The sequence below is a fragment of the Panthera leo genome, chromosome A3 (assembly GCF_018350215.1).
Source record: "Panthera leo isolate Ple1 chromosome A3, P.leo_Ple1_pat1.1, whole genome shotgun sequence".
NCBI lineage: Eukaryota > Metazoa > Chordata > Mammalia > Carnivora > Felidae > Panthera > Panthera leo.
The window spans coordinates 110,320,967-110,334,967 of record NC_056681.1 but is presented as its reverse complement, the minus strand read 5'-3'; the positions used below and the strand labels follow the sequence as shown (position 1 = coordinate 110,334,967).

At 40.5% G+C, this 14,001-nt stretch overlaps 1 protein-coding gene across 2 annotated transcripts in view; it reads left to right on the top strand.

Annotated features, from left to right (window-relative positions):
• Positions 1-14,001, top strand: part of CRIM1 (cysteine rich transmembrane BMP regulator 1) — a 189,012-nt gene that overhangs the window by 128,986 nt on the left and 46,025 nt on the right. For both annotated transcript variants that reach the window (XM_042933264.1, XM_042933263.1), the window contains exon 8: positions 9,366-9,494. In XM_042933264.1, the coding sequence (XP_042789198.1) occupies positions 9,366-9,494 (129 nt within the window). The remainder of the gene's footprint in view (positions 1-9,365; positions 9,495-14,001) is intronic.

Sequence of the window (14,001 nt, the reverse complement as noted above, 5' to 3'; positions counted from 1 at the left end):
ATGTTACTATTTGAGTGAAACGCCCCCAGTGTCATTGTTAAGAAAGTACTGGTTGAACTGTCTCTTACTGTTGACATATGTCTTAGATCACACAGAGATTGATCAAACGAAGATTTGCTCATCAAAGGCAGCTTTTAGAGATGGGTCTTCTGTATCCTCTTGCAACTTAAAAATGGCAAAACCACTGGCAAAACTATGCAGATACTCCATATTGTAGTGTAATGAATTTGCCCTCCTCCCCAAGGATCCAGCAAGGCCCCCGTCATGAGAGAGGAAGAACGGGGTCAGCCAGGCGCACAGAACCATTGTCTCAACTCACACTGGGTAAGCTGATTATGAAGAGATTTCTGTTCTCTTCGAGACACCATGGACACAGTGAAAATGCGGAACAATGATATCAGACTGCTACTCAGCAAACGTGAAAGGCGCCAGTGGCCAGTCACTAACACGCTCCAAAGCTTACCAGACCATATGAAAGGATGTCATGGACCGACCCACATCCCAGATGCTTTTCATGTTATCGCTGGAGATAGAAAATGATGCTTAAGTTACAATGGTCAGGGTTCAGAATGCCAAACCAGTTGTCGCACCATTTATCAGCCAAACATTTAAGGCCTGCAAAAGGGCACATAATGCATTTACTCAGCCATCATCTGAGACCAGTTCTAGCTCCAAGCAGGCAGGATAGTCATTAACAACAGTAATTATAGCAACAAGTAATAACCGTGTATCCCTTAGAGTTTGTTGTCCCCTCTTTGTTATCTTATTTGAGCCTCGCAGTGATATCGTGAGGTCAGAATAATTAATGGATATTCCCATTTTATAGAAGCCCAGAGAGGTTCAGCATCACATGTAAGGTAATAAGAGCATAGGGACTCATGCTAAATCTCCTGACTCCAAGTCCATGTCCTTGGCATTGCTTCTCCTTAGACCCCATCGTGAGAAGGGAGAGGGTGAGGAAAGTAAGATAGTGAATATGAAAGGACTCGACCGTGATGGCTCAGACTCAGAAGCCATTCTTGCTCCTGGCTCTGTTCTCAGTGCTGAGACCCAATGACTATGATTCTGACCTGTTGTGGCCTGGCCTTTGACCCTGTTTCTTTTCCTGAGCCTCTGTCTGGTTCAGGAATTTTGACATTGCTCTATGACCTCCAGGAAAGCCTGTTGCCGCTGCCCAGGGATATGCACCCTCCCCCGACCCCAGAGGGCATGCGAGCCACTCCCCAGCTGTCTCTGTACCCAGGCCTGCCCAGCCTCGTTCCTGTCCGGGCACTGGGCCCTGACCAGTGGCACTGACGTCCCCACGGAGTAAAATAAATAGACTCCTCAGCCCCCTCCAGGTGCCAGGCACTGGGATGACATCATCAGTGCCCTTGTGCGTTCAGCTTTGGACTTGTCTCTTTTCTCCCTCTGACTCTTGCTGAGCCCTTCGTCCCCTGCTAGTTGTGTTGCTGAATTGAGTGCGTGCCCAGCTCTTTTCAGGACTATTTTAGTAGCACTTCATTCATTTGGCACCATCAGTGAATTGAGGTAGTCACAGACGTGAATTCTCCAGCAAAGCGAAATTTGGGGTGTCAGATTTTATGTTAAGAATTTTGAAGGCAGACCTTCAATGCTTTGTATACCTGTGTGCCTTCTCAAGCCAAAGGTACAGGTCATAATTTAACCTATTTTAGGCAATGGAGTATCATCACTGGGTTTCTCAGACTGCTTGGGTTTGGGGATTTTCACTCTGGTTTCACTATTATTAGAGTGTCTGGTTCACAGCAGCATTCTGGTCTAGCTTGCTCCTTGAGAGAAGCTCATTTATTGAGTACCTGTGTAAGGGACCAGCACAGCCATGAGGATCCTAAGGAACTTACTGTCCAGTCCTCCAAAAGGTAGGAGGAAATTAGAGATTCAGCTTGTTAAGGACAATCTTGAGTGGGAGCCCTTCTTCCTCAAAAAATGTGCTCTGACTTTCAGTGCCCAGATGTCTTTTTTTCTTTTTATTCATTCATTTAGCACGACTGTAGGCCAAGTTCTGTGCTTGGTGCTAAGGTTATAAGCCATGAATAAACCGTTGCTCCTAATGCAGGGACCTTTCCTCTTTAGTCCTTGGCCATTTCCCAGAGGGTTGGGTTAAGATACCAAAATTCTGACCGCCTGACACACCCAAGTTCAATATAGCTCTTAAAATGTGTGTATACACACACATATACAAGTGTATTTACAAATGTCACATGTTATTTCTGGTTAAAGATTACCAAGATACGTTCTCTAGGAAAATGAACAATAAAAGTAATATAATAATAAAATATAAGACTAGTATAAAAGATCCAAATTATTCTTGGAATCCAATCATTTTACAAGCTCTCTCTAGTTGAATTCCTGGAAAAAGATAGCCCGCTCTGTTTAAATTTTTTTTTTGATTTGTCTTTTGTGGTCTTTTAATAATAACCTCAGAATCATACTACTGTCTTTTCCTATTAAACATGAGATTGATAAAGGAAGAAAAATATCTCCAACAGCTCCTGGCTCTGTTCTCAGTGCTGAGACACTGAGAAAAAGCATACAAAGTTAATAAATAGGTCTAAAGTAAATATATGGTCCCTTCTCTATCTGACCTTAAAATAATATGAATCTTGGGAACATTTTCACACCATTCATTTTAAAATAAAGAAACTGCTTTGTGATAAGTACTTTAGAAATTACAAGGATGTAGGTGTTGTTATGAGAAATATATACAAAAGAAAAAAGGATCACTAAGTATGTAGTGGCTGAAAGAATTTGAAAACTCCAGTTGTAGATTTTTTTCCATGACTTAATGAGATTTTCCTAAATACACATTCATACCCCATGGAAATCCCCACCTTCCAGATGAGGGAATTTTTGTATCCTCAGTCTTTTTCTTCTTCTTGTCTACATTAATAGTTTCCCCTGCAGCTTCATTTGGGAAAATTTCATCTTTACTGTACTTCTCTTCCCAGGCAGTAATTATGTTGACAATTTGGTGATTTATTGGACTGGTATTCTGACTGTGGTCACCTTTGAAAAGCGACTGTGGTTAACAGAATGACATATGAAGACACAGCAAAACAGATAAGCTATCTCCTTTGGTTCTGTCTTGTCCAACTTTATCTCCAGTTTTATGGCCCTGGCCAGGCCAACAGCAACTGGTAGGCTATAGGAGACCTGACATATTTAGCCTTAGAAAGTGAGCGAAGCTTTGGAATTTTCCCACATTCATTAGATATTCACATGGCTTAACCAAGTCCAGCCCCAAATAAGTAAATAATTAAATTAATTTGAAAAAAATCTTAAGGAAGAGAATACCTGAAGTAGGTCTGCAAAGATAACTTAATTGTTCATCTTTGCCTCACAACCGAATAAGCAGGCTTGTGAATTCATAGACAAGAGCCATGTAACATTATGTAAGCCATTATTAAAGTCCAAAAGGAAAGGTAAATAAGAGACAGGAATAAACCTCATTTGTTTTGTTACTTCTACTTGAAAATTTTAGCTTACAAAAGAAATGTTAAAATGAATCTACCTTAAAAAAAAAAAAACCTACTTTTTCTAGAAATTTGCCCGTATTGACGTTTTTCCAGAAAGACTTTTCTTAGCATGTGCGCACACCCACATATATGCATTCATGTGTTCGCAGCAATCAAGGGTGCTGGCAGACAGCTGCTGCCTGCAGCCAGGCGCCCCCAGACCTGCCTCGCACCCGGACCGCAGCAGGGCGGGGCAGGACTCCTAGAGAAGATTGAAATCTGCAGCTAGAGCTAATGACCCCGTGTCCAAGGCGGTGCTTCCAACAGACCCAGAAGGGATGGCTCTGCTTGTCTTCCACAAGTGTCCTTCTCCGGTCACCCGCCCAGACTCAAGAGCTACTAATTGGCTGTCAGCCTTCCCAGGGTTGCTAATCAGAAAGAGTGCTTCACACCTTTCTCAATGGAGATAATTAGTATTATTTGCAGGAGATAAACAGCTCGTAGTAATCAAGGTAATGAGAAGAGCCTTGTATGCATTATTTCAAAACCAGAAGTTCAGTGGAGTAATACAGATTAGACACCAAGTTAAAAGCATCTATTAACATTTTCATTTAACCTATAGCTGCTCGAAACAGAACAAACTAGCGATTATATAAATTATTTCAGGAGCAAATTCACATGATTATTACACGTTTTAAAATAATGGAAGGCCAAAATATATTCTTTTGTTGTTGTTGTCCCGAATATGTTAAACTATCTGACAGGACGAAAGGACTGATATTAAAACTTTATATCAACATCTTACAAGGTTACATTGGTTTCATCTTCTTCCTTTTCTTTGTGGAGAATTTTCTGTAAAATAAAATAACAAAAAGCAAAAAAGTAGAGAGTTTAGATTTGCTTAACACATTTGTATCTCCTGAATAATCAAATATAATTATTTTACAGTCTAGTACTGTGGCCTTGGAGTTAAAATAATGATTTTATTTTAACTTTGTACTCTTGATCGAATTAACTGTGACCACAGTGCCTTACCATGTCCACTGAGTAGATAAAATTGCTCCTAAGAAATACTTGAACATCGATGTAAAATATTGGTGGTGTTCTTCAGAAACCTAGTTTGTGAGGCTCTTGGAATCTCAAAAATACGAATGTTTTCCTGGAAATATTTTTACTAGTAAAGGACTTTGTTGGGCTTCCTGAGATACGAAAAATAGCTATTCCTAAATTTTAAATAAATGTAAAATTAAAAAGCAGTATGTGTTTATGTTACTGCATATTATAGGTTTCCTTCCAGCATTTTGTTCTCTAAGACTTAGGATAAGAATTGGTGACTGAACATCTGGACTCCTGACACAACCCCAAGGGTTCTTGTAAAAATAGCTCTTCTGGACAGTGTGAGGTACTCTGAAAATCATTGAGGAAAACAGGCTGAGGAGAGCAGCGACCCCCACTCAGATGCGGGGTCGGAAACAGCAAGCAAACTGGATGTAGATGTAACAAACACCCATTTTTGTTCTTTATTGCTTCTAGGCTCAGAAAATATTTCTAGAATTCTTCTCCACAAAGAAGCTGTTCCAGGGTTCCCTTTAGAAATAGTTGTAGCCAAAGACAATGAATTCCTGCTGTTTCAAGCCTTCTTCCTTTGGAGGACATTAAGGTATTTCTTTAATTCCTCAGCTGATTCAATACAAGATGAGATGGAATTTCAGGCTGATCCTGTAAGCAGTACTTCACTGAACTTCCCTTTGCCAGATACCCACGTTTGTGCAAGTGTTTTCTCATTCTCCTCAGTGAGGAGACCCAAGACCATTGCTCTCCTGTGAAAGGGGCCCACTAACACATCTCCGCCCAATGGGTTTGAAGGGGGACAGTTTTCTTTGCTCCACATGACAGGCATCATTTACCATGATGCATCAGTGTCTCCAAAAGTCTTAGCAAGACTGTTCAACAGATAATCCCCAAACCTGCCGAGGGTACAGCATCTCCATCATCCTTCTAGAAAGGCACGTACGTTCTGGACTATCACTTCAATACCGTATCCCATGTCATATAAGAGCATAGACACGCAGGATTTACATGAGAATCTTCTGGTCTTGGGGCCAAGACTTCATCAGGATATCCTCCATATTGAGAACACTGTTGCACAGAGAAACTGGGAGATAATAGCAGTTCCTGATACACATAGTTAAAGATGCTCTAACAAGCCGCATGCACATTTCCCAAACTTCACTAACACCTCCTCGAGCTTCTTGATGTATATGGATTAGAAACAATCATGCTATGATACCACAGTTCTAGATTCTTTAAAAGTCCCTCTTCCCACACCAAGAACTTCCTTGGATAGGAACTTTGCAAACAATCTTGCCCTGTAAGGACTGTAAATGTAACGTTGATTTTAAACGCTCTAATTCAGGATGGTATCCCATGGGTCTCACTTTGGGTTCATTATTTGGAATAAGAAATTGAATTGCAGTAGTCTTTCTTTCTCAAAACACTGCTCTGGTGTTAGTAATAGGACCACTTCAGAGATTACATGTGAGCGTATTGGACTGACTGAGAGAAAACTCTCAGATCCGTTTATGGTGATAGCAGACTTTTTGCTAGTTAACTTGTAGTTGCATATTCCTGTTGTGACATTGTTCTTACAGAACTCTAGTATAGAGAGGGCCCACAGGGTAGGACACTAGGCACTAAAATGTTGAGAGAATGATGGAAGGTAATAGAACGGTAATGCATGACTTCAGATGAAATGTTAGACAGCTAGTTGTCTACGCATGTGTCTCTTACAGATCACCATTTCCTCCAGTGACCTAGGACACCAGCAGTAAGTACCCCCCAGAATCGTGCATCGCCACCCTCAATAGGCTTTTAAAATTTGTTCCAGTTTGTACTTGAACAGGAAAACACTGCTTACTTGTTAAATGTCCTGAAACGAGATGACAAATGTTAAAATGCTTTCTAAAAACAGTTAGATTTCTGTCTGTATTGAATATATCACAGTGAGTGTTGTTGTATTCAGCCTAGCCTATTGAGTGGAAATTGAATAGCTCTCAAGTAAATTGACAATTTTCATGAGTAAATGGTTTTGTTGAGTTTTTCTGTGTTTTAATATTAAATATTGAGGGAGACATAATTTGAAATGTATATACTTCCCAATTTCTTCCACCTAATGCATCATAAATGAAGGGGAAATACAATGTTAAAGGCAGAAAATTTTTTGCTTCTTGCATTCTACCATATTATCTGAGTCCTGGAAGACATCCAGTAGGACTTGTTTTATCTAAAATATTTACAATGCAGCATTTCAGGACCAGCACCTACTAAACAGCCCTTCTATGCATTTTCTTTTAACTTATTAAACTGAGCAAAAGCTATTATCCTGAATGTTGTAGGGAAACATGTAGGGAAAATGTTGTATTTCCTCTCCTGGAGAAATTTGTGCTTGATGTACATCCATGACTACACACACACACACACACACACACACACACACACACACACACACACACCCTAGCTGATGAAGCTATTTGGATAAGGTGTGGGACTGTTCAGGTCAGTGTTGCTGTTCTGATCCCCAACAACTCTGTTACTTTTTCCTTTTCCTTTCTAGCCACAGATCACAATTCTGATCTCATCCATTAATCATGATAAGTATCAAAAAGAGCATGTACCTCACTATTAATTCTCTTAATAAATCCCTAAAATTCACTGAAAGTAAAATTCCATGATGCATTTCCAGCCTCAGTGTAATCTTCCCGAATATATGCTTTTCCATAATACGTTCTCTAAAGCAAAAGTTTTTCACAAACTTAAGTGTCAGTAAAGAATACAAGCTTTTGTTTGGCCCGTGTAGACACGCTCAAAACGTTTCGTACCCATCAGCCATTCCCTAAAGCATTGGACAGAGAGTTCAGAATCCAGCCCTGATTTTTGCTCTCATCACCCTAGAACATAGACCTAACCCCTTTTTCTGGGGGATAATCGACAGCATGGTTACTTAAAGGTGATACAGGTCCTCTGTTCTGTCTTAGGTTTGTGGTCAGGATGAGGTTGACAAAACATTGGCTGTCTTGTGGCTGAAGGCTGAAATGGAATCCTTATTTGGAGTGACTAATAACAGTAGTGATTAAAAAAAAACTCTATAGTTTTGAAAACCAGAGATGTTTACAGTAAATTTTAAAAGAATGTAAGAAGGCAGCACAGCTGTAATTAATTCACTGTATCTTAAAACTTGCCTCAACTTAGAACTACTTTTTGATGTTTACAGTTACCTGTGAGAAAGGATACTTTAGTGATGGAAGGAAACCAGAAGTTTTACGGCAGTGGAAAGTTTATATAAAAATTTCAGGGAGATGTGCTTCAAACCATGTTGCAGTAAAAATAGAGAATGTGCTATACCCTCTTCATACGTATTTGTACTGGGAGAATGCCGATCAAAGCATCCCTTGCGTAAGTCAGAGTTGCCCGCTACCTGTGAAGCGCTGAATCATCGGCCTCTTTTAGCAGATGGATAAAAATTTAGAACTCTTGATCTTAGCAGTGGCAGCTAAAACCCTTATTTTAGTCTCTCTTCCATGGTAACTGGAGATGAAACTTGAGAAGACAGTGTGAACTAATGGATAGAGTGTTGGACAGGAGGTCAGGAACCTCTGTTCTATTCCCAGCCTGCTACTGGGTTGCTATGTAAACTTAGATAAGCCAGTCACCCTCTCTGCACCTCATATTTTCCATTTGTGGAAACATAGGTACAGACATTCCGTACTTAGCTCTTCACAAAGATTGTGAGAACCCGCTTACTCTGAAGAAGTTCATAGTATCTTTTGATTAAAAAGAGGATACAGAACTATGTCTGTGGCCCTGTTCCCTTTGTCAGCACCCTTCCCAAAATCTTACGTTATATAAATTGCCCCTTATCCGCACTGCAAAACAAGAACCGTTACAGTGGGCCTTGTATTGCACAGAAGCCAAGATTGTGACCTTGGAGCCAGAATGCCTGGGTTTGAGTCTTGGGCCCATCACTTACTCTGTCATCTGGGACATGTGAGCATCCTAGATTTCCACACCCATAAAGTGGGGAAAACGATAGCGCTCCTCTCCCTGGAGTGGGATGAGGCTTGAAGGCGTTTATGAAGAACATTCATTGCAAACATTGTATAGACCCGTTATGCACTTTACATAAGTGTATAATTACTTTTATGACCCAGGACAGTTCTTCATTATTAACATGGCAGGGAAGGTAAAGCTTCACCCTTGGCCTTGGTTCCTTCTGTGCACCTCTTCCCAGAAGGGCTGCTCGCTCTTCCTGCTGACTGCTTGTGTCTAACTCTGTCACTCCCATAAGCCCTGGGCCCTGAGGATAAGTTCTCAGTCCCTGTTATCCATCATATCATCTGTAATAGTTGAAGAAGTGTCACATAAATGATAGGAAATCCAGATTTCAGAAGAGTTGCAAAATGAAGAGCTGATGGACCGTTGGAAACTATGTCCTGATTTTTTATAGATCGCTCAGAGAACATCAGGAAGAAATAAAAGAAAAGTTGACAATTTACATGGAATTGATTTAACATCTCCCCTCTGCTTTCTGTAGTGGTGACCACGGGGGAAGTATTATGTAAGGGTACCAAAAAATACATAAATTGTTCAAATGTAAAAAAAAAAGTTTGGGAATTTTCAAAAATCTAAATAAAAATCTTTCTGTTTCAGGGCTTATGAACATTATGAAAGTGTGAAAGCTTAGGGTTTGATGAAAATTATTGATTTTTCTTTTTGCAACTACAGTAGTGTGTGGTTTCAAAGGTTGAATAACATCTAAGAGGTAATCATATGTTTCATTGATTTTTTTTCTATTATTATTATTATTATTATTATTATCATTATTATTATTAGAACCAACCTACATCACAATTGATCCACCTGCATGTGGGGAGTTACCAAACTGCACGCTGACGGAGAAGGACTGTGTTTACGGTTTCAAACTTGATCACAATGGTTGTCGAACCTGTCAGTGTAAAAACAGTAAGTAGACGGCCGAAGACGGCACTTTTTACTTTTTCTGAGCCTCGTGTGATATTGTCAAAGCATATTAGGTGATTGAATATCTCTTTCATTCCTGTTGAGTCATTCCCTTAGCAACCTGAAAGAAGAAAAGAAAAATTTGTACTTCAACAGATGCACAGTCATTTGGGGAAAAAGAGGTTCTCCTTTCTCTTGGTTTTCACCCCCATTTCATTGTGTTCAGATACTCTGCATGTCCCGCTGCATCATGGGTGCAGCCCTTAGGCCTTTGGGGTACGGCTTTCCTCTTTCCGACCACCTATTGGCTCTCTCTGTAACACCTTTGCTGGGCTCATGCAATGACAAGGCAGTCACCCACACAGAGGGTGTCACAGTCCGTGTGTGGCAGCCATAATTCTTAGAATGTGCTTCACACTGTTGATCCCAGCTCCCTCATATGTAGATTCCAGTCATGCCTCCAGGTCGTGCGTGATCTCCAAAACTTTAGGGAGTAAGTATATTGCATTGCTTCCAGAGGGGGGAAAAATGGCCCTTCTTGTTTAAAATGATTTTTAATCTTCCTGATTCTTCTAGTGGAATAAGCCTTTTCAGTCTTCTCAGCCATTCCGCACGTGACACGCGTTTTTGAACTTTCTTGGTCCTTTCCATCTTTTGACATAATATGTCATTTTCCTTATGTAAATGTGTGTGGCCCAGAAACAAATAGAACACTTTAGAATGTGGTCTGATCCATGCAGTGCTATTGTGTGGCCTGAGTTTGCATTAGCTCTTTGAATTGCACATTGTTGGGTAGTACTGAGTTTACACGTACAGCTAGCTAGCACCGCTCAGTGTCCTTTACATTGGCTGCTGGTATGTGGTTCTCCATGCGTTCCACATTTGAATATTTGATTTTTTTTAAAGGATACAAATATAGGGCCAAATTAAATAAGAAATTATCCTGAGAGTTTTAAACCATTTTCCAACTGTTTGGAGTATTTTTGAATCTTGATAATGTGATAAGCATAACTTACGTGTCCTCACGCAAACTGTCAAACTGGAATAAATTGTACAGAACCAAGGACAGAGCCACACAGCACTCAAGACCTTCCTGCAGAAGGGCATTGAACCCTAATCCTCACTCTTTCAGTGAAGTTACTCAGCTAACAACATGTCCAATCATCTCGTGAAACAGTCTGTCTGCATCTTACCTGAAATCAAAACGCATTATATTTGCAGCACCCTTTTGCTGGAAATTCTGTTTGAAACACAAAATGAAGTGCATGGAGCCTGGCTTGTTCTTCATGAACCTATGCTGGCTGCCGGTGGTCATTGCTTTCTTTTCTAAATATCACAAATCATATGTTTAACAGTTCTTTCCACAGAATTTTCAGTCATGAATGTCAAGCTTAGTTTCTGTAGTTTTAGAATCCTTTGTCCCTTTTATTTATTTTTTTTTTTATTTGAGAGAGAACGAGCATGAACAGGGGAGAGGAGCAGAAGGAGAGAGAGAGAGAATCCCAAGCAGGCTCCACCCTCAGCACAAAGCCCCACTTAGGGCTCGATCCCACGACACTGAGATCATGACCTGAGCCGAAATCAAGGGTTGGATGCTCAACTGACTGAGCTATCCAGGCACCCCTCCTCTGTCCCTTTGGAATTAACATTTGGTGACCTCCTTTAGTTTTCTGAAATCTCTTTCCATTCTCTCTGATCTCTCAAACATAGACCGTACTTCTATAATAAGCAGGTTCTCCGTGAGCCTTGGGTGTAATTATCCTGAGCTCAGAGGCTTGGAATTATTTAACGTATATAGATGCTCACTTTCTGATTTATCAGTTATCTTGGGCTTTATGTCTTCTTAACCTTAATTGTTCAACACCTTCTTCTATAAGAATACTTCTGATGAGGAAGACAGAAAATCACAGTTGAGTAATTCAGTTTTTTTCAGTTGTCAGTGTCACCATCACTGTGCCTGCCTGATGGAATTGGTGCTAAAATGCAGTTTACAGAATCGTTGTTGTGATTGTGCTTGTTACCACCTTTAAATGTCCTAGAAGCCTCCACTCATTGGGGCTGTCCTGCCTTCATCACCTCCCTTTGGAAAGCTGAGTTCATTAGGGAGCTGCCCTGACATTCACATGTGTTTGCTTCACTGGCCAACGTAGATTTTCTAACATCGAGATCATTGGTATTGTATTGTGAAGAGTTCATATTTTAATACTTCTCAGCTCTCTTGAGCTGCACACCTTTGTGATCAAGGGAGCATACCTAAATTTTTTTCTGAACTTTTTGAAGTCTAAAAATACAGATTTCATTGTGCCTGATCTCCCCACCTACCGCCTTCATCTGGGCTTTGCTGTTTGGAACATGGTTATGCTTATATAAGACCCCCAGCCCTTCACAAGGAACCCTTTGTAGTTAAGCCCAAGGAAACCATTTTCCTTCATTTGTCATTGAAGCAAGTTAAAAATGGATCACTGGCATTTTGCAAAGTGAGACTGTTAGGAAAATTCTCTTCTGCCTGTCTTCATGTTAGTGTCATCTTCTGGCTTTGTAACAGGGACATGCGTGCATACTACGTGCTGGGAGCCTCCATCACATTAACGTGGAGGAAGAAATATGTACAGGAGAGTGTTCCATTTTGTGTCAACAATTTTTTTACCTAGAAATCTTGATCAGCTGTTCATTATTTGCAAATTTTGTTTGCTTGCAGGGATCTCTGGTCTTTCTTCCTTCCCTTCTCCCTCCTTTCTTCCTTTGCCTCATATGATAGAGCACCTGCTGGGTTCTAGGTACAGTTCTAGGTGTTAATGCCACGAACATGAGTAAAATGCAAGATCACCCCTAAGAAGAAACCACCTATAACCAATACACTAATGAAATATCACCATTTCAAGTCAAATTCTTTAACTTAAAAAAGTAAGTCCGATGAAGAGGAAGCTTTGGTCCTATAGAAGAGCCCAGGCACATGCCCACACCAGAGGAGGGAAATAACTGACCCATCTCCCAGGACCACACTGGACACTCAGCAGAGGGTGTTTGAGTGAACGAGCCAGGAGCCATCAGAATTGGGGATGCCTTTGGGCATCATTCTTGTTTGAGATCCCTTTCTGAGATCTTGCTGTTCTGACCACGTATCCCTTTTGTCACACCAAGATTCTTGACCCAGGTCACTCTTCTGCTATCTCACTTGCTGCCACCATATACCTAAGACCATAATCAGACACCAAGTAGAATTTGTCAGTTTGTCTATATCATACAGAAGTCTAGTCTTAGAGTGAACATTCTGTTCTCACCCCCCTCCCGTTAGCAATCCTGACACCTTAGGGAGCCACACCTTTTAGATGTGAGTCACAGTAAACCAAACTGTCAGACCCTTAGTTGTCAGACTCCTGTGACCGTACATGCCCAGCTGTCCTCCCAGGCTCTTGCATCAGGTTGACCTGCATCTAGCTGGTCAGGTCAAGTTGCTTTACTTCGCTGAGGCTCTGTGTCCTCATCTGTAGAAGGCAGATAATAATACCTAACTAATGGGTTGTTTTGAGGACCGGATCAATCAGTGAATGCAAAGGTAGCTTTACTTGCTGGCATATGGGCATTGTTACTCTGTTTACAGAAAATGGTAGCTGTTTTATAACAGATCCATTTCTGAGTCAGCCCAAGCCAGCTGAAGTGGAAAGCCCCCAGCTTCCCCTCCTTTGTTCCAACACAGACCTGGCTCTGGTTCTTCCTGCCCTCTGAGGACACTCACACAAACAGCTTTTCTTCTACCTTTTCATTTTAGCAGTTGAATATTTTCATTCTCTTTCACCTGGTTTTAGAAAAAGGAATCTTCCTTGTAGTAAAAGATGGCATAAGTGTGTTTTTTTTTTCATTACAGCTACTTGATAAGTATTGATTTTGTTTACATTTCTCCCTTACATTATTATTATTTATTTATTTTTATTTATTTATTTTTGCATCCCGCTAAAGCCCGTCTCACATGCAGTAGCCCCAACCATTCATACCTAAGTGTTCTGTTAGGGATTAGACCTTGTTTATATAGACCCCTGGCATCAGGATTTCTTAAAATAAGACCAGTGCCAAATCAGTATTTTGCCCTGTTAATTGCTTTGTTGTTCATTCATTCTTTTTTCATCTAGCATTTGTTGATGGCCCATCATATGCCAAGCACTAGGGATATGAAAAGATAAAAATGGGCCTTAGCCTCGACTAATGTTAGTAATATGCCAATATGCCGTAACGATAGTGCAACATAACCAAGCATATTATATACATAACCACTTTTCCATTGAAATCAAAACCCGGTGGTAACGAGTCTTCCAAAAAGTTCATGGAAGGTATAGGACAAAATACTGTGTTGTTTGAACACACTACAGCTTTGCTATGTTAACCTGTAACAGATAACATTCTTATAACACTGCTCAACAAAGTCATGCATCAAAGGCACACAGAGAATTTAAATGATCCCCGACTCATCTTCTCCTATTCAGAATAAGGACAAGAAATATGGTAGAAAATGTAA